The 22110-nt window shown below is 41.8% G+C and overlaps 1 protein-coding gene across 1 annotated transcript; it reads left to right on the top strand.

The window, feature by feature from the left end:
• Window positions 1–1491: 1491 nt before the first annotated feature.
• Window positions 1492–21441, top strand: pkn3 (protein kinase N3). Its single transcript, XM_085794085.1, has 22 exons — window positions 1492–1755; window positions 5219–5495; window positions 6541–6710; window positions 7423–7546; window positions 8128–8279; window positions 9241–9448; window positions 10246–10428; window positions 11209–11318; window positions 13780–13923; window positions 14134–14209; window positions 14351–14498; window positions 15868–15937; window positions 16052–16113; window positions 16517–16586; window positions 16733–16824; window positions 17648–17824; window positions 17921–17983; window positions 18096–18172; window positions 18417–18559; window positions 18984–19091; window positions 19186–19266; window positions 20678–21441. Exons 1-22 carry the CDS (start codon window positions 1735–1737, stop codon window positions 20876–20878), a joined length of 2757 nt encoding a protein of 918 aa, XP_085650211.1. The 5' UTR covers window positions 1492–1734; the 3' UTR covers window positions 20879–21441.
• Window positions 21442–22110: the final 669 nt, after the last annotated feature.

The following is a 22110-nucleotide window of genomic DNA, read 5'->3' as shown; positions in this document are numbered from 1 at the left end:
TGAGAAGTGTTGCAAATATTCATGGTCCCTTCTCAATGAACTGTACTAACTTTGGCCTTTGACCCTGGTGCCATTGTCAGGTCAGTATTTAAATCTGTCCTGACTGTAAATAATTTTTTTTTTTAAATAAAACCCTAAATTTTCTGTTGTATACTTTTCACATAATGAAATTCCCATCAGCCCTTACATGACTTTACAGACTCATTTATTGTACTGCACTGTAGTGGAAATTCTGGCAATAAATGGTAACAAAAGCAAGAAAAACATTTAAACAAAAATGCTTTTATTTTGTTTTTTGTTTTTGTACTTTATTCAAGAACTGATATTTTGTACTTTATTCAAGAACGGATAGGCTAGTGAAAATAAACTGGAGCACCAAGAGAAAACCCACTCAAGTATGGAGAGACGTTGTTGTGACTCGTCATGACCACTTTTTACAGACTGTAAGACTGTAATGCAAATGTGTTTAAAAGCCCTTACAGCTGTAAACGGTCTGAAATGTTTGGATTCATAGTTGATCCATAGCATTCAAAATAAGAGTCTCCACTTCAAGTAGGCTACACCTGACTGCTGTACTCCAGGTCTGTGGATCTGGATTCATCCCACGGTCAGACTCTGAGATCCAGTCTGGGAGACATCCGTCCATTCATTGCAGTAAGTAAACAAACAATGTGAATATATCCGAGGAGGAACATATTCACACATCAATATTGTCTGATGATATGGGTGATTTTAATCAACCTTCTTAAAATGTTAATTTCATCTTACTTAACTTTGTTTTTGCAGTTTTATTTTATTACTTTACTTTATTTTCATTATAATTTGCGATTTAATCCAACTTTATTATTTTGCCTCATGCTCACTTTGATTTTTAAAAAACATATAGGGATGGTGTCAATGTGTGTTTCTGTCTTCCTGTTGTTGGCATCTCTTCTTTTCCACTCCCACCTCTTTTATGTGTTTAACATGACAAAAAGTAGGCTAGATACTTTTTCTTTACACGACATGCCCACAGCCCAACAGCCCCGCCCACAGTCTGGAGATAAAAGCTTATGTCAGCTGGAGTTCTGTTGAAGGTTTTTAACCAGTTTGTCCAGTCCATTACTTAAGAACACGTTAGGTCATTAACAGCAGCAGAATAGGCAGGTTTTAAAGAACCTGTTTAATAACGCATACCGCAGTCGTTTTGGTTTTTATAAAAAAGTTAAATTAACAGATAGACCAAATACAGATTACATTTGTAATCATGTAAACATGTTCATTAAATTCATTATCTACATTTATTTTTTTCTGTTCAAACAGTGTAAGAAGAACTCACTCAGGTGAACTCAACTTAACATCTTCGGCAGGTGCACTGAATACTCGACTGTGATTGGTTCCTTCACCTGCTCTGCCAGCCAATCGCGCTGTGGTCAGATGACGTCAGTTTTTCGTGATTCCCCAGTTCAACTCGATTCAAACTTTCCCCAGGTTAGTTAGTTTGTGTGTGTGTGTACGGGGGTCAGCGCCGCGGGGTCGTGGCCAGGCTGTGAGCGGCATTAGCAGACGTTGAATTTCACACACTCCTGTCAAAGTTGACCTATACTAACCGTGCCGAGCCGAGCCGAGCCGAGCCGTGTCCGTCCTGCTGGAGCTCAGCCACCGACTCTCTGACCGGACGGACGGGGAGCGGCGGTCGTCGGTAGCCGGAGCGGCCGTTGACGTCGTGTGAATGTCCGGCCGCTGACAGCCACCATGTCAGGTGTAACTCTACAGGTATGTGCTCCGCCTCGGCTCGTCCAGTCTCAGCGGAAGGAAAAAAAAAGAGTTAAACTGCAGGTAAACAGAGTCAGGCTGCTAACAGCTCTGACCTGACGCTAACCGCTGCCTCGCTGAGGGAGGCGCGCTGGATTTTCCTGTTTGTCTCGTTTCTGTTTCATAGTTTGGCTACTCTGTGGCTGTCAGCAGCTCCTGGGAACTTGACCTGCTCTGTAGCACCGTTTAGACCTCCAGGTTTCAGCTAGAACGACACTTGTTTCACCTGTACCTGTCTCCTAAAGCTGGGAAGTGATTTGAGCAAACACAAAAAACGTCCCATTCAGTGAAGTGGAGCTCAGAGCAGAAGTTTAGCTTCAATAACAACCTGAGACTGCAGTGACATCATGACTGACACAGTGTTAGTGTTTCATTTTGAACCACTCATGGCTGTCAGACTGTGAAAGACATCTTAATTAAAGTCTCAGTGCCACTAAAACCAAGATTTCTGAACTAAATGGACTGATACAGGAAATATACTGTGATGCAAACAAACATGTTCCCTTATAGGTTATATTGGGACAGGACTTCTCTGTAGCACCGCAATACTTCATCTTTGACAGCATGTTATGATAACTTGTACCTATGTCAAAGAACTGGAGCTCCTGTGAATTGGATATTACTAGTGGCTGTACTGAGAATTTTAATTTAACCATAAATTAACCATTAATAAAGTGCATTAAAAAACCTTAACTAAACCCTTTACTTAGTCTCAAGTGTGTACTGGATCCTCTCATAGAAGATAAAGAAAGTTTAAAACATCATGTCAGATTAATAAAACCTTTATTATTATTACTGGTGTGTCGATATCCAGACTACACCCAAGAGACACAATAGACAGTGTGGTAAATGACAAGATGTAAACGCAGTGAAGTGACGTGATAGCAGCAGGTGTTAGCGTAGGATGCAGTCAAAGACAGGTTTCCAAAGAAATTCTTCATGCAATGATGAAATGAATAACAAGCTGACTAATGGCTGAGTTGTGTTCCTTCTGAAACAGACGACAGTAAAGGTGTGTCCCAGCCAGGTAAAGAGAATGATGAAGCTGTAGGACAAGATGAACAGAGGCGAGAGACAGAGTTTTGTTCAAAAGAAGAACTGCAGGAGTTGTTGAGTAGATACTGAACGTGCCGTAAAACACAGCTGCAGCAGTGATTAGGAGGAACAGGAAGAACCACGCTACCAATAACAGAGGGAGCAGCAGATGACCTGACAAATGACACCAGGCCAAGTTATTGTTTACAAAACCTCACATTGAAACACAGGCAGGAAGAGCTTCTGACACAAGGAGTCTCTGTGGAAATGAGGGTGGGTGGAGACAAAACTGGAAGATTGAACTTCACCAAAGATCATTGTGTCATTAGATAGAACCAGACAATACATTAGATTGGATCAGATGTACTTTAGCGTGGACCTGTCCGGGACCACCACAGGGAACATGGAGGGAGGAGGAAGTGGATATGCGGCCACATGAGAGCCAGAGGTGTAACTAAGGTGTATGTAAGCACAGTGGTGTGCGAGCCACACCTGTCTGTTTGGCTCTAGTAAGACAAGGCAAATTTGCAAATTTATTTGTATAGCGCATTATCATACACGCAGGTCATTCAATACGCCTGACAGAAACAAGACAAAGGTAAGAGAACATGAGATAGATGATCTCAGCAGAAGTGCAGGATTATAGATGAGGCCAGAGCAGCTGGAGCTTCTCTTGCTCACACTGTGAATTAAGCTTTGATTTGTAAATGGTCTGGTTTATAAAAGTGCTGGGACTTCAACCTTGATGATTGATAACAAAAATACCATATCAGTCTAGTGAAACTTAAGTTTACATCACTTTTCCCCAGAATGGCTGAATGAGAAGCTGTGAATCTGGAGCTAACTTCCCCACAACATTACACCACCAACACCACATCTTTGCTTCCACACTATGTATACATGTAAATTAATCTACACAAAAAAGTATATAGGAGGACCAAATAACAGAAGTTATTTCAGATATATTCAGCAGGTCTAAACTGAACTCTCTTCTCTTTTTTATTAAAGAGGTAGAAGAATTCCCATCATGAGCTGATGTTCAGTGACGGGACAAAAGAAAAAACTTCCTATCAACAAGCAGAAACCTTGACCAGATGACTGTCAGTGGACTGTTGGTTGAACAGAACAAGACTCTTTGAGCCGTCACTTTGGACTCTCAGAATTTATATTAGCGTTTTGATGATAACAACTGTTCTTAATGTGTTGAAGAGAAAAATAATCAATACAATGAAAAATATCAACAGAACAACAGACTAATCGCTAAAAAAAAAGAAGTAAAACTCAGACTTGGTCATTCCACATCTGGATCTAGTTCCAAACGGTACAGTCATGATCTCATTACTAATAATTTGTCTATCACTGATGTTTTTTGTACATCAATATACTACAATATCTTGTGTTTAGATATATCTCACAATATTAAGCAAAGTGATGAAAGGATCCTGGATCAGCTCTTAGATTAGATGTTATAAGTTTATCAAAGCTCCCTATAGTGGAAGCTCCTCCACCAGGGGGCGGTGTTTCATCATTTGTATTGATCAGTGTAACCGTCACATCCTGCTTGCCTTGAACTTTCTTTCAGTGGAAGCTGCTTGTCCTTTGTTTACATCCTGCATGGAGCAGTGAAGCCTGCTGCGCCTCATTTCCATTCACTATCTGAAATTACAGATGAAGATGAAGATGGTCGCCCTCGACCTTATAGCAGTTAGTCTGGTAGAAACCGTGGGCGATGACCTTTGTACTGTAGAGGGTGTCAGCTCCTCAGTACCGCTGGACTTTCTTCCCTTTGCATTCATGGTCGGCTGATAAGGGTTTTTCAATTGCTGATATGCAGACAGCAGGCCATCGCACGGCTGATATAGAAAGCCTGTTAGTTTTTAATCTGATAAAATATGAGAATTTAATCAACAGTAACAAATAAGACACTAATTAGTGGGTGTTAGCGGGTTTTGTTTACATTGTTTAAATAGATCTGTGCTCCATCTGCAGCGCACTTATTTTAGATTAGAAATGTTAATTTAAATGTCCATGGGTTAACTTGTAAGAAAACAAAAAATGGATGAAAAATAAATTGATTCATCACAGTTGAGAGAGAGACTGAAAAGCTGTAAACTTACAGAAGTAAAAAATTAAAAGCAACATCAGTTTTTGCAGAGCAGCAGCATCTGGTGTTTTTAATTACAGGCTATAGATTTACTCACAAATGCATGAAGCAAATCTTCTCAGCATTTCCCCACTGAGCCTGCTCCTGCTCCTGTTGCATATTCTCAATAAAAGACTGTGGTAAATGTAACTATACAGACTGTAAACATTGTATATGATATAAACTCCACAGCTACATTTACCACAAAGCTCCGACTCTGATCAGAAGCTGCTGTGTGTTTTTCAGAGCGGTAACCTCCAGGGCCTGGAAGAGGGCGACATCCTGGACCCGGAGTTTCAGCAGCGTCTGGAGGATGCTCGCACTCTGCTCAGGCAGGAGATCCAGAGAGAGCTGAAGATCAAGGAGGCGGCCGAGAGGCTGCGGCGGGCCGTCACCAGCCGCAAGAGCGCGGCCGACGTGGAGGGTCAGCTGAAGGCCTCGAGCCGCAAGCTGGACAAGCTGCACTGGGAGCTGCAGGAGCTCAACGCCCGGTCCATGGGCACGGAGAAGGACAGCAGCACAGGTACAGAGAACCAACCGGAGATTATACTGCTTCAATCTGTCCTTACTACAGCCAGGTTTAAATATTACCTTTGCTTCACAATGTTGTATCTGTTTGTTTGTTTTTTTTGGTCAAAATCTTATTTCAATTTTCAAGTTAGAAGAAAAGAACATGAGTGAATAATTCCAAAGCACAGGGGGTGTACATACAGACAATACACATGACTCAAAAGGACACTGACAGACAAGACGCAAAAGTAACTGTAAAGAAAGTTAAAAATGGTTAAAGAATATATGTAAAAATAAAATAAAATAAATACTAGTACGGGCAAAGGCATTGGTTGGCACCTCGCCAACCTTAAAGCCACCCAAAGTACAAGAGAGGAAGAGAAAAAAAAGAAAGAAAAAACAACAACGTTGTATCTTAACTAATCATAGATTTCTTTTACATTATCTGCAAATGTTTATGTTTTTTATTATAAACTCTTTATTTATAGATAGTTTTCTTATTTTAGTACAGGAAATGAAAAGGTAAAACAAAAGACAAACACAAAACACTGGACAATTACATGAATTTGAGGTCCAGGGGTGATCTGTATATCTGAAAGACAAAATACCCATACACAACATAAACACTGGCCAAAGCATGCCAGTTCTGCCATCGTTTTTCACCCAGATCTCAGTCAGATTGAGTAAGTCATTTGCTCTAGGACATGGAATTGTTGTACAATTTTAACAAAAATATCAGCACCAACACAAAACAGCAACAACACAGCCGCTCAATTTCCCTCCAGTTTGAATATTTAACTTTCAGTAGCTCCAGCCGAGTGCGTCATGGTGATTTGATTATTTAAATGCATTTTGAGTTTATTTGGAAGATTCTAGACAAAAAAATGGTGCATCATGGTATCAAAAGGATGTTGTGAACTGTAATGCACACCACTACTTCAGGTTTGTGTTGCAGTATAAAAAACATTCACCCTGTGAATAGATGCTGCATTCACAAAAATGACCGTCTGTAACAATAAACTGAACTGAAGGTCCACCATGTGACTGTTTGTGCTCAGGCTCTGTGGAGAAAGAAGACAACCAGTCACCAGAGTCGTGTCAGTGGGAAGATGTCACGTCACCGCTGGCCAGTCGAGTCAGGACCCTGAAGAAGCAGCTCACCATGGAGACCAAAGTCAAGCAGGGGGCTGAGAACATGATCCAGACTTACGCCAACAGCTCCTTTAAGGTAACAACAAGGCGGCCATGAGTACACACATCTCATCACAACTTGTTTGAACTTATTGACATGATCCTAACCTTCAGCTCCTATTCCAACTTTAGGTCAGGTTATGTGATGGTAAAGCTGTGTAAAACACAACATGCACAGGCACAGGCATAGACTTTTATCAGGTAGTGTTCAGGAATGTTAATGGATTATTCTGAATCTAGTGCATAATATTTATGAAAACAGAAACCATAATAACAACAAAGAAAGACAGACAACCAAGAAAATAATAATTCATATAAACAAGGACATGGCTGTAACCAATATTAACATATATACTAAGTAAATATAAAAAAAACGTATTATTAAAGTAAGTGGGCCCAAAGGAGAGGTCAAAAGTCCTAAACGTGGTTCTAACTGTAATCCTAAAACTATGTTCAAATTAACTGAAACAGTCTCCACCCATGGGGACTTCACTTTTCCTCTGTGGGTTAGAGTGTATTCATGTTTAAGTCCACACCAGGATGTAAATACACATACACACCTCATATGCTGAACTCATTCCTGTTTTTTTCCTTCCTATTCTTTTAGTGTTCTAAAGGTTGTAAAAATTAGTTTTTAATAAATTACTCTGTGTGTAAAATATGATATCTGCACACACAGTAAGGAGCTCTAAGTACTAGCATTGTTCTACCACTTTGATTCTTCCTGAGTTGTGCGTTTTGTTCTCCAGGACAGGAAGATGCTGTCGTCAGCCCAGCAGATGTTGCAGGACAGTCGCACAAAGATTGAGCTGCTGCGTATGCAGATCATCAAAGTCAACCAAGCCAAAGATGAGGAGCAGGACGGCACACATGGTAAATCAACCACACTTATTTTATTTTACTGTATGATTTTGTATCTTAGTATTTACTATATTTTACCTGTATGTACCTCAACCCGTACAGCACTTAGTGAGTCCTCTCTGTGAGAAGTTCTACACAAATATACTTAGATACTGCACCCAAGAGAAGTCTAAATGTGGGACACACTGTATCACTGAAACTGTGTTTGAAACTTAACTGTGACTAATCCCACATAAGAGACGTGTCACCCTAAATCCTGGAAAAAGCAGCCAGTGGCTTTGGATGAGCTCAGACAATTTAAACCATAAGTAATTTAGTGAGTTGTTACTTTTAAATCCACAATTAGGACGACAGAGTGTGAATTAGAACAGTAATTTCTGTACCGATACATTTAACAGCATGGAGTTGTTGTTGTTTGTCCAGTACAACTATCAATAAAGGTGTCACTATGTAATTACTATGATTTAGTGGTTACAAGGAAGTAAAAAATGGAAATCCTGTTGAAGTAAAGAAGAGCATGTGTTGAGGGATCCATTGAAGTTCTTGTTTGTTAGAAACAATCTGCTGGACTGTCTTCCTCTGCCTGTCCTCAGGTCAGACTCTGGACATGATCAGTCCTCTGGACCTGCGAGTGGCTGAGCTCATGCACCACATGAAGATCGAGTCGGCCGTCGCAGAAGGCGCCAAGAATGTGGTGAAGCAGCTGAGTGGGCGCAAGACCCAGGACCGCCGCATACTGGCAGAGGTGTGTACACCAGGTATTAGTCTGTGACCAGGGGATCAGATTATCACTGTGTCTGCAAACCGGCTAATCTGATTTACGGTAGCTTTTAACTTTTGATTTAATCAAGATCGAATCTGGAATCACAATCTCTGTTTTTGTAGATAATAAACCAACTTGTCTGGAGCCAACCTGAGTTTTTCTCTGCAGGCTGCTGGTTTGACATCATGAAATTAAAACTCCCTCAACAGGAAGTGGCACATTCCAGCAGCCAGTCAGACCAGAAACTGTGCCTGTTTTTCCTAACTGCTGCACAAAGTATAATGCAAACTTACAATGAAACAATAAGACTGTTACTCAGTGTATATAGTGGTTTAATGCTGGCTCACAAATGTTAAGGTTAGGGCTCGGCACTGAGGAACACCTTGTCCTCTAAACCCTCTACTGAAAGACCTGCTCAGGGGTTTTGTTTCTATGGCGATACAGAAATGAAGCTAGTGCTCAGGAAATGGACTACATGGACACCCACCCTGAAGCTGCACCCTGAGGAGTGTCGTTATAAACCACTTTATTGTCAGAGCCGGACAAACTGATCCAGGGAGGTGTTAAAGCTAAAGAAAGCCAAGATCACCTGAAAAAGCCAGGCTTAAACTAGCACCATCCCCAAATTAAGCCTCAAGTCGTTCCACTAATGCAGTTCAGATTGAACTAATCCAGGTTTACTCAAGAGAGATTTAGATAGTCCAGCTTTGTGCACAGACACAGAGGGCATATGAGAAGCCCAAATGGACAGCTGATTGAAAGTCAGGCCACAAACATTAAACCTTTCACACACCGTCTCTCCCACTCTGCACCCCAAAAGTCCCAAACATGTAACCAAATCATCCTCAGTTTGATTCAGGCTGGACACTTTTACCCACTCATCCCTCTCTCTCCATGTCTCAGTCCATCTGTGCTCATCAGTTTTTCCTGTCGTATCCCTCAGGCTCAGACGCGGATGCAGGAGTCGTCTCAGAAGGTGGATTTGTTGCGTCTCTCCCTGGAGAGACGTTTGAGCGAGCTGCCTTCTGACCACCCTTATCACGCCGCCATCAAAGAGGAGTTACTGTCGGGGACCTTCCCTTCCTACGGCACACCAAACAGCAAGTCCAAGGCTGCGTCCTCCTCCTTCTTCAAACCAGCCAGTCTAACAGGTTGTTACCAATATTTAGATTAACTCTTCTCCATGCGTCCATGCAGTCAGAGCATGTTGTTCTTCAACATGATGTTTAGTCTTGGAATTTCTTCAAATTTGTTACAAACATTCACTTGGATTAAAGGACGAACTGGTTTGATTTTGGTGGTCAAAGCTCAAACGTGACTGTGTAGTGTGACCTCACAAAACATTTTTTACCCATTAAAGGAGACATATTTTGCCCTCTTTCCACAAATTAAAATAGTTCCCAGGTGTCTTAAAGACATGTCTGTGACATGCTTTGGTCAAAATACCCCAAGGATCAAACATCACAGCTCTTTTCATCCTCTCAAAACAGCCCTGTTCAGAACGGCTGCTTTCAGTGTCTGTCCCTTTAAATGCAAATGAACCACTGCTTGCCCCGCCCCTTCTACCAGTCCTAGGTAGGGGTGATATTATGCAAATTTGAGTCCTAGTTACATCACTGGAAGACAACTGAGGGAACAGCTCGTAAAACCACATGGATTTCAACCTAGGGAGCCTGAAAATTACAGATTTTTTTTTGTCATTTATCACATTTTAGCGGCCAGAAGGCAAGACAAACACCCAGATATATGTTGAAGAGCCTTCAATAAGTGATATTTCCATAATATGTCCCCTTTAAAGACTTAACACAGCATATATGACAAAATCTCAGACTAATATGTCACATGACTCTGGGTGAACACAACAACAAGGTTGTGATTCTGGTTTCGTCATCACAACAGCATTGCATTAGCACAGCAGTGAACTGATGATCTAAATACTGTTCCTTAGGTCGGTTAGAAGTTTGTCTGATGGGCTGCCAAGACCTGTTGGAGTCGGTTCCAGGCCGCGGCCGTTTGACCGGTGCCTCGGCCGCGCCTGCAAACACGTCTGAAGGAAAGTCCCTGAAGGTGAGAGCTGGCCTATCAGGACGCAGTACCAATGGCAAGCCCACCAAGTCTGATGAACTGTCCTGTAAGTGAAAACCCAACTAAGCTAATTTTTTTAATTCCCTGTGTGTAGGCAAGTGGAATGTTGTTGCATTGTCATTCAGTGTTAACCTGACACCTTTAACTCCCAAATCAGTTCAGTTCAGATTCACTAGGTCCTGATTCAGTTCAGATATGACATTAGTCTTTACTGCCAGTTAGAAATATCTGTCACAGGAGAGTTTGATGTGTTCTCATAGAGGCAGCTCTAAGAGTTGAAGCTAAAACTCATAACTATGTCTAACTATCTCATGATTACAACACATAGATCACAACAATAATTTAAAATACAACAGGCTGATGTGACAGAAGCTGAAACAGTTCAGATCTTACCTGTGGATCATCATCATCTTTACTATCAGTGGTTTATTTATTGGTTTACTGCTCCAGAGCTACAGAAATGAGGCTCACAACCTCCTCTCCTCTGATTGGACAACATCAGCCTGTTGTTACTAGAGCTCCATGGAGATTTAAAACTAGATTGAAAGGATTTTTGGTTCCAAATCTACAACTATATCTTCTTATGGAGGGAGATGTGGAGCTTTATTTATATAGATATTTATAGATAATCACAAGATGAGCTCTGCCGTCTTCTGTACAATGCTCACAGTGGAGTGCATCTGCTCTTCAGAGGGACTGTTGTATGTGTGTGTGATGTTACAGCAGCTAACTGTACTTAAAATACCTACACAGTCTATTACAGCCTTTATTCCCTTCAGTAGCTGCAGTGTGTGTATAAGTTTGCCTCTTTGTGTTTGTGTGTCAGCGGAGATCAGCGCCGTACTCAAGTTGGACAACAGGATCGTGGGGCGCACACACTGGAGACAGCTGGGCAAAGAGGCCTGGGGCCAGAGCTTCAGCATCGAGCTGGAACGGGTCAGTGACTCTCACTTGATTACAGCTGAGCCCGAGCTGCACACGGCTCAGTGATCACTGCGCTCCTCTGCTCTTATCAGGACGTGAGATGGTCACAACTGTCTCCTCACAGCAGCAGTTTACATGCTCTCTCTGAGCCTGCTGGGTTTCCTCTCACAGCCCAAAGACATGCAGGTTAACTGGTGATGTAAAGTGCCTGTAGACGGGATGTGAGGACAGGCCACCTGTCCAGCTGTACCCCACTTCACACCCACACTGCAAAAACTCAAAATCTTTCCAAGAATATTTGCCTCATTTCTTGTCAAAACTATTCTCTTTACACTTAAAATAAGGCTCATCACCTTAAAAATTAACTTGTTTTTAGATAGTTTTAACTTGTTTCAAACACATCTTCACTTGAATTAAGTAGAAAAATCTGCCAGTGAAAGCAAGTTTTTTGTTCTTGTAATAAGAAAGTGGTACGGCTGAAGGATGGATGTACTCTCAACACAAACTGTCAGTGTGAAAAGATTTAAAAGACTTTTTCACAATAAATTTCACAGCTAAAACTCAAATCTGTCAACCTCTATTAGATTAGATTAAGTTTATTTTGTGCTTTCCAAGAAATTTGTTTGACGTTCCATACAAACCACCAGAAACATTCACAGATCACAGAACATAAATACAAAACAAGGCTGTCACAAGATATACCCACCACCCACACAGTCATTCTTTTTTCTTTTTTCTTCTTTTCTGACCTCACAACAATGGTCAGGCACACCTGGATTAATCAGTTGGTCCAATAATGTAAAACAGGAAATAAAAGAGCTGGCTTATTTCAGGAAGTAGTGGAGCTGTGCATAAAGCCCATTCTAAACCTAAAAAACCTGAAAAAACAAAAAGCAAAACATAAAACAGAATACTCAGACAATGTGATAACAACAAAGTAAAAAGGAAAAAAAAACAATTTGAAATTTGAAACATTTAACTGCAGGTGATCGGTAAACATGTGTTGTGTTTTTGAAAAGAAAACAGGAACCATACGTTTCCTTTAAACTCACCTTTTCTCTTCCATATGTAGAAATGAGCAGGTTTTAGTGTGTCACACAGGAGAGATGTTAAAAAGTCTTAAGTTCATCAAACTGTATCATCACTGTTATTGTTAATATGTTCAGTTTGAAAATATTAATCAGTTACTGAATGTGTTTTCCTCCTGTTATGAGCTGAGCTGATCTGATCTCTAATCTGTCAGCACATTAGTAACACTACCACTACCTCTTTGTCTTCGTGTCATCACCACCTCTGTGTCAGTGCGGCTCAGTCTCATGGTGAAACTAACAGGGGTCAGCGTGTCGGCTCTGCGACCTCTAATATCCAACATCTGCCGCCAGCACAGAGCTCTGACTTTTATCTTCCTCTGAGTCTCTGATAGTCTCGTGTAATCCAACACTAATCCTCTGATATTTGCTCTAATCTGGTCTGAGGCACCGTGCTGCTGCTGAAGACCTGGCTTTAGCACCGAACCACCCAACGCCAACGCCCATTCTCTCTCTCATTCAAGTCGCTGTCGTTACTCACACGGATCAGTTGACTGGTCATGAGGGAAATGTCACCACCTGTGGAAACAGGTGCATGATCTCAGCATGACAGCCTCAGCAGGGATTTATCTGGCTTTGGTTCAGAGAATAATGTATAAACCAGAGTATGAAAGGCATGAAGGAGGCAGAGTTGCATCATGGGAAATGAAGGATTAGGTGGTGTGACTGTGAGGAGCTGCCGGAGCCAGATGTTTTTCTCTACTCTGTTTTTCCTTTCCTGTTTTTTTTTGTTTTTATGGGAATCCTCAAATTAAATGATTTAAACATTAGGAGGAAACAGAGAGTTAGACAAAAATCAAAACACTTTGTTACTGTATGTGATTTTCTGAAACAATCTGAAATTCTTCAGAATGTGAAAAGATTTCATTTTAATTTCAATTTTCAGCACTGTTTCCTCCTGAGCTCAGTAATTAGATGTTTGTTTCTGAAATGCATGTTGGGAGTTGTAGTTAACTTCTTCAAAGGCTAAGTAGTTTTTTGTTTGTTTGTTTGTTTGTTTGTTTGTTTGTTTTTGTTCATATGTTTTCACAATGATGCAACTAGGAGAATTTAATATCTACCTGTTAGCACTTTCCTGTATTACAGCATCCCTTCAGTATATTGTGAGCATTTTTTGTCAGCACAGTGAGGACCAACAGGACATGATGTGGTGGGACAGAGTAGGAGAGAGATGCTGTGCTCAGCGATCTCACCTATCAGGTCACTTTTCAGTAATTCATATGGGAAAAGCCCTAATGGTTTAGAGTTTATATTCTTATTATATTATATTCTTATATGCTGCTAAATATGTGAGTATTTGTAACGGTGTCTTAGTGTTTTTCCATCATGGGACGGATAAAGGATTATCTTATCTTATCTGTGTGTGTGTGTGTGTGTGTGTCCAGTCCAGGGAGCTGGAGATCGCTGTGTACTGGAGAGACTGGCGGGCGTTAAGCGGGGTGAAGTTCCTGCGACTGGAGGACTTCCTGGACAACCGGAGACATGGGATGGTTGTGCAGCTGGAGCCTCAGGGCATCCTCTTCATCGAGGTGTCACTCTCGTTCCTTACCTTCAGCTCTACGTCTGCATCTGTAGAATTAGACTGAAAGTTATCACTGCAGGACGATAACAAAGCTCGTTCAATATTATCGTTCTAGAAATGAAACATTCAAATCTGCTTCATTCTAATGTTTATCTCCGGTGTTGGACCAGCACCTCCACTGAATCCAACCTGAATCAGCTGTTCTGTTCATCTCCAGGTGACATTCATCAATCCTGCCATCGAGCGGCGATCCAAACTCCAGAGACAGAGGAGGATATTCCCTAAAGAAAAAGGCAGGAACATTTGTTCATGTTCATGTTGTTTTGCCTCATTTCTTTACACTTAGTTATGGTGCGTACATTTGCGCTGTAGAGCACAATGTAAATAATTCTCCAAATAACATTTTCAATTTTTTTTTATTTCCGTCCATCCAGGGAAGGACTTCTTACGTGCTGCCCAGATGAACATGAACTTTGCCACGTGGGGTCGTTTGATGATGAGCATCCTGCCCCCCTGCAGCTCCCTGGAGCCCCTCAGTCCTCCATTACCAGGCACCAACAGTGGCGCCGTGTGCCAGTCACGGTAGGACTCTGTGGACGCCGTGACCCAGAAACACATCCATGAAAGAGCTGCTTCAACACTGACTCATTAACATCTTTGTGTGGCTCTCCACTATGACTCGAGGCTGTTTTTCGGACCCACTCATGTTACTGAGAGTAGAGAGGATGTGACTCCAGTGGACGGCCGGGTTTCCACTGACCTGTATTTCAGAGTTTACATTTCGACACAATGCTTTTATGGAGTGTTTCTCTTTCTTCTTTGTCTACAAAATTCCTTGTATAGATCTGAAACATTTAATCGGTTCCTCCCAGCAAGGACTGCGTGCGACTCCACGAACTATTAAAACAAATCAGTGAGTCTCGCTGTGTCGCTAAGTGACATGGTCCTTCAACACACACTAGTTAATTTTGCTCAGTTACACACACTTTGTCCTGCCGCCCCAAATATTCACTAGAGCACCAAATGTGGATTCATCGTCCCCAACAAGCTCTTTTCCCTTCTTAAGAGTTATTTTTACATGTGAAATGTTTTTAAAGGCAAAGTCATGAAGTTTTTCAAGATGAAAAAAAATCTTTAGAATAAAGTTTAGCTGTTGCGTTGCTAACATTAGCATCAATAACATCTGTTTACTGGCCGGTTTAGAAGAAATGTTCAGAGTTCAGCATCAGACTTGATTCTTTTACTCACCAACCATAACACTCTTGTATTACCTTAATTAAACAGCTTATGAGTAATTGTGAAGGAAAAATAAATAATAGACTTGTGACTTGTGTCCCGTAACCCATCATCTTTTTTTAATGAAAGATAAGACTAAGCAAATATACACATCGCAACATCGTATATGATAAATAACATTATCCACTGCCCCATGGATTGCTTTCTACTCGCTTCTTTGTAAACAAATGCACATAACCAGGAGGATGGTTACCAAAACTGTGAAAAAACGACCGGACTTGCAAAGTTCCCCTTTAACATCTGTTTACTGGCCGGTCTAGTAGAAATGTTCTGAGATCAGCATCAGTCTTGATTCTTTTATTCACCAGAAATAACACTCTTGTTCCTATCACATCTTTGCTCAGCAGCTCTGGTCCATCCCCTCATTCTGGGGTCACTGTAGCTACTCAGAGGATGTACAGTATGAGAAGCTCTTGTCCTATAAATATAAAGATGGCTGAAGCTCTTAAAGCACCTGCTTCAGACAAGAGACCACATCCAAACTAACAGCTGCCTTCTTTAAGATCATAAACAAGATAATAATGAGATGTTTGTTATTTATGGGTCGTTTTTTTCCCTTCATAAATAAGAAATAAGTATATATAATATTGTAATTTGACCAACATGATGCTTTGACTGTACCATCATCACCACCATGTAACTCTTCTCTCCTCAGAGAACTTTCCGTGGATCAGTCTGGTAGATCTCCACATCGCTCCAGGAAAAGCAGCAAAGACTCTCCACTGGTGAGCTCATCCACCACAGTAACACTGAGTGACATCATCACTGAGAGCGGCTTGATTAAACAGGTCTGATGTGTCAGTTAATGTCTCTCCCTGTTTCACCTCCTGATCCAATAGTCTCCAGGTGAGAACAAGAGTCCAAAGCCAAAGAGACAACCCTCCATCCGTCCAGCTCCACAGTAAGTCAAACAGTGGGAACATGGAGGTTCTCTCTTCACCTCCTGGAAGAATCAAACTTATTTCATGTGTAGTGACCAGGCTAGGCAAATATACAGGGCAAGGTTTTGGTTGTTGTTATGACTCTAAATTTAGCTCAGGTTCCTCCCACTCATGGTTTCTGCTCTGATCTGCGCTGACAGCTGTTGTAGTTTTTTTCTACGAAACAACAGGAAGTGACCAACGTGCTTCACATATAGAGAGTTTAGATTACAGAAACTAAAACAAGTAGAACAAACAAATTATGTGAAATGATTGCGATCAGGTGATAATGTAAAAATTGTACCAGGACTAGTAAATATGACATCTGTGAAACTGGTTAATGAATGATTGAATCAGTTGCTAATTCTGTGTGTCCACGTGCAGAAGCAGTGAGGGGCTGCAGATGGGGGACTTCAACTGTATATCAGTGCTGGGACGAGGTCACTTTGGAAAGGTACGTGTGCAGCCTGTCAACCTGAGACATGAAGGTTCCCTCTGTCTCCTCCCTCAGCTTCCTCTGTGTTTTAGAGAGCTGGCAGATATTAACAGACAGACATGAGGGTCACTGCTCATCAGCTGTTTGTCCTGTCACTGATCCAGGTGCTGCTGGCCGAGTACAAGAAGTCAGGGAAACTTTACGCAATCAAAGCTCTGAAGAAAGGAGACGTTGTGACACGAGACGAAGTGGACAGGTAGGAAATCCATCATTTAATAACCTGCCATCCTACCGCAGTTCATTTTAAAGGGATAGTTCAACATTTTGGCAAATTGACCCATTGCCATAATCCCTATAGTTTTAGTAGAAGGTTTGTTACCTTTAATTGTCGGTGCAAGCTATTTTTAGAATGGCGGAGCAGAGCCGCGAGCTGCTCAGAGCTACGCTACAGAGGCTAATGGGATTTCTTGGTTTCCCTCATCAAACTCATCAAATACACAATCCAACAACTCCAAAACGCTCTGGGGGACAAGTTGTGACCTGCACATTCACCACGCTATGAGATAATAACGGAACATTATGAGATGGCGTTGTTTGAGGCAAATGCAGAGACAGCTTGTCGAAAAACTGCTGCCAAAGGGAACGCGCATCAGCGGTTTTGCGTGAATTTACCTCTAAAACAACTGTGTCTGGTAACGTTCCGTTATTATTTCATAGCGTGGTGAATATGAAGGTCACAACTTGTCCACTAGTGCGTTTTGGAGTTGTTGGATTGTGTATTTGATGAGTTGGATGAAAAAAACCAAGAAATCCCATTAGCCTCTGTAGTGTAGCTCTGAGCAGCTTAAGATTCCTTTATTTGTCCCACAGTGGGGAAATTTACATTTGTGCAGCAGCAGCAGCTTGCGGCTCTGCCCCGCCGTTCTAAAAATAGCTTGCACTGACAAATATAGGTAACGAACCTACTGCTATGACTATAGGGATTATAACAATGGGCCAATTTGCCACAATGTTGAACTATCCCTTTAAGCGATAAATTACCCAGCATTAATTTCATGTGTGTGTGTGTCTCTGTGCAGCCTCATGTGCGAGAAGAGAATATTTGAAGTGATCAACGCCGCCCGACATCCCTTCCTGGTGAACCTGCACGGCTGCTTCCAGACCTCAGACCACGTGTGCTTCGTGATGAACTACTCCCCGGGAGGAGACCTCATGACCCACATCCACACCAGCATCTTCACCGAGAACCAGACCAGGTGAGTCCGCCTCCCTCCCTCAGCCACGGTTCACCAAAACACACACACACACACTCAACATCTCATCATCTCCGTATTATTCACTTCTGTTTTCAGGTTTTACTCGTCGTGTGTGCTGCTCGGTCTGGAGTTTCTGCACCAGAACCACATAGTGTACAGGTGAGTCCTCCTCATGCTGCTTCCACAGCTGGGTTACATCACATCTGGCTGCATGTCATCTGGGAGCCTGTAGCATAATGTCTGTGTGTGTGTGTGTGTGTGTGTGTGTCAGGGACCTGAAGCTGGATAACCTGCTGATGGATGCTGATGGTTTCGTCAGGATCGCAGACTTCGGTTTGTGTAAAGAAGGTAATGACATTTTAAACTAAAGTCAGACTCTGTATAATGCAAACTGTTTATTTATAACACACAACCAGTGAGCAGTGGTTTCCAGATCAGTTGATACAGATCTAGACATCAGGTTCGGGCTCAGGGCAGCACAGGACTCAGACTGTGACTTATTACAACATGGATGATGGACTTGGATGTGTCTGTCATCAGCTCTGACCGAGTCTGTGTGTGTGTGTGTGTGTGTGTGTGTGTGTGTGTGTAGGTATGGGCCACGGCGATCGCACCTCGACTTTCTGTGGCACACCAGAGTTTCTGGCTCCTGAAGTCCTGACCGACAACAACTACACCCGCAGTGTGGACTGGTGGGGGCTGGGGGTCCTCATCTACGAGATGTTGGTGGGGGAGGTCAGTACGATCAGTCAGCAGTGAATTCGCTTTGGTGTTTGGTTCAGAAGAATTAATAGAAAAAGAAACCAGAACTGCAGATCAGTAGATTCAATATATATACTTAAGAAATATTTTAAATAGAAAATATCTACAAACATGTAGAATATACAAAATGTGTGTTCATTTTCTGAGGGGAAGTGAAAGACCTCTGATTCACAATTCTCTGAACTGAATAAACTAAACTGGTTCCAACATATTTATCCAATCTAATCTTATCTTATCTCAAATGTCAAAATATAAGTTGATAAAAAAAATCTAAACAAGAACAGAAAAGGAGTGTGAAGAGTTGTCTCATAAAAGAATTCACAGACTGTGACTCAGCAGAACCAGGACTGTTTCAGGAGAGAAAATAAAAACTGTGCTGCCTGTGTTTCTCCCTCAGTCTCCGTTCCCAGGTGATGATGAGGAGGAGGTGTTTGACAGCATCGTCAACGATGAAGTGCGTTACCCACGCTTCCTCTCTCCTGAGTCCGTGTCCCTCATTCAGAAGGTCAGTTCCCAGTGGATGTGGATGTTTGTTCAACCGAGCTGCAGGTGTCTCTGAATGATCTCACTCCTCCTCCATCACTCTCACTCTGTTTCAGCTGCTCCAGAAAAACCCAGAGACGAGACTGGGAGGAGGAGAGGACGACGCCGCGGCGATCAAGAGACACAGATTCTTCCAGGTCGTTAGTCTGCTCCATGTGATACAGTGTAACAGCAGCTCAATGGCTCATTTCTCATAAAAGTCCTAAAAGAACCTGAAGCTACTTCAGGATTCAGAAAGTTAAGTGTTGATGTGTTTGCAGCAGAGGAAATCTCTGCAGACAGTCAGAAGCAGCTGATGTGTCATGTCTGAAAACATTGTTTGATAGAGGTGGGGTAAAAAATGGATAAAGCATATTTTGTCCATATGTTGGATGGCAATATTGTGTTGATATACAGACACCAAGTATCGATCTGAACAGACTAAGACTTTAGTAAAGTTGAGAAAAAACAGATGTTAAAGTTTTCATTTGCAGACATCATTTTCAGTTGAAAAAGGCAAATAAATCTCAATAATATCGCATCTTATTGCAACATTTTAATATTGCAATAATATCGTATTGAGACACAAATATCATGATAATATCGTATTACTGGGCCTCTGGTGATTCCCAGCCCTAGTGTCTGACACTGGTCTGATGATAATGTGCACCATGACCCGTCAAACATTTTAATTTCACAGCAACATAAGCTTCAGTTCACCGACACTCACTGCTGATTGACTTTAAAGGGGATATATTATGGAAATATCACTTTTTGAAGGTAAGATGTATTTAGGTGTTTGTCTTGCCTTCTGGCCCGTAAAATGTGAGAATTGACAAAAAAATCTGTAATGTGCACGCTTCATATGTGGAAATCCATGTGGTTTTATGAGCTGTTCCCTCAGTTGTCTTCCAGTGATGTAACTAGTTTTTTAATTTGCATAGCCCCGCCCCTACCTGGTACCAGTAGAAGGGGCGGGGCAAGCAGTGGTTCATTTGCATTTAAAGGGACAGACACTGAAACCAGCCGTTCTGAACAGGGCTGTTTTGAGAGGATAAAAAGAGCTGTGATGTTTGATCCTTGACGTATTTTGACCAAACCATGTCACAGACATGTCTTTAAGACACCTGGGAACTATTTTAATATGTGAAAAAGGGGAAGAATATGTCTCCTTTAAATCACAGCAGCAGGTTTTAGTCTTTGCAGCTGTAGATGAGCTCTGACATCTACAGAACCAAAGTCTTCAATGTTACCGTAGTTATTTTCCAGGTCTGGATAGATCTAAAAAAAATAAAAAATAAAAAATTAGTTTTTTCTACAATAAATTATAAAATTAAATTTGGAACTGCAGCTAGTGTGTCCAGTGTCCAGAGTGTGATGTTGTGGAAATCCAGGCAAAAAGTCTGAGAAGAGCAAACTCAGTGTGAATTTACTCACATGAAGCACATTTCTGTCTCTGTGCAGGTTTATAAACTTGAGGCGTACACATTTAAATTTAAATAAAGTTTTGAAAACAGATATGTATAATGTTTTAATCAGCCAGTGATTCCTGGTGTTGTGTGCTGACAGGGGTTGGACTGGAACGCTCTCCTGGCCAAGAGGGTGAAGCCTCCGTTCCTGCCGGTCATCAGGGCGCCGCGGGACGTCAGCAACTTCGACGAGGAGTTCACTCAGCTCAAGCCGGTGCTCACGCTCCCACAGACGCCCTGCGTGCTCACCGCAGAGCAGCAGGACATCTTCTCTGACTTTGACTTCTCCTTTCTGAGTTGACCCGAGGAGTCTCCCTCTCTGCCACGTCATCGTCCCACGCTGCTCCTCTCCACACCCGACGCCTCCGATAGAACACCACTCGTTTAAACTCGACTCTGCACCTTTTCACGTCCACGCAGCTCCACAGTCACAGGACCACTTCATCTCCGTGGACCGTTTCCTGCACTACAGAACCGGCCCGTCACGCTCCACTGCCACAGTCCGACCCTCACTACTTTATACCAGACGGACATGGAACCAAGTGCCAAGAGTGATGGGATGATGATTTTTTATGTAAATGTTTGTTGTGCAGCGACGCTCCACGCTGCCTCCTCAGTCCTACTCTGTAAATATTTAAAGGAAGAAACTGAAAACTTTTCTACTCGGATCACTTTACATCCACCTGTTGTTACATATCCTGTTTTATGTTGATGGGATGTGATATAGTGATATTTCTCAGTCAGTACTGCCACATACGGATGTATTTTTTAAAAACAGAACCGTCAGGAAGGTTGTATGTAAAACTACATGAAGGAAATATGAATGAATAAACTGAGAACTGCTGGAGCAGGAAACTCTTCATCAAAGATTTGATTTTTATTTACCGACATATTTTCAAAGTAGTAAAAAACATTGCATGACAGTATTGCATATAATTCAGAAGTACATGACATGAGTTAATTCATATAAAGCAGGGCTCCCACCAACAATGACTCCACCTGCCGCTGTACATTAAATCCAACACCACGTTTATTGCTGTCTTACTATTGCACAAGGAAAAACCTCCAACACAAGAACCACAGGTGTATTGCACTCAGACCTTCTTCCACTTCCTCTATTAAAACACTCGGATACAAAAGTCTGGTTTCAAACAGTTTAAAAATGATTCACGATATAAAATAGTCTGAAATGTTTTCTGTACATCATGGTACAATTAAATGCAAGAAACAACAGTACAGTGTCCACACCTTCATATTTTGAATGAACTTGGGTTTACAAAAGAATAAATAAATAAAAAAACAGATTCTTTCACTTGGTCTGACAGAAAGTGACCCTGTTGGACCGCAGAATAAATAACAACTACAGCAATTCATCACATGAATCAACAACAGAATAAAACAACATCAAAAAAACCACTGAAAAAAATGTGTCTCCAGTTTATCGATCGCGAATCCGAGTGCAGTGAGAAACCAGCACTGACCAGGGATCAGATCGTCTACACATGCTCCTAAAAGCAAACAGCATTTACACAA

This window comes from Trachurus japonicus, chromosome 12 (assembly GCF_045865225.1).
Source record: "Trachurus japonicus isolate A0001 chromosome 12, Traja_1.0".
In the NCBI taxonomy this organism is placed as follows: Eukaryota; Metazoa; Chordata; class Actinopteri; order Carangiformes; family Carangidae; genus Trachurus; species Trachurus japonicus.
Note: the sequence above shows the minus strand (reverse complement) of the source record. Positions and strands in the feature narration are given on the sequence as shown.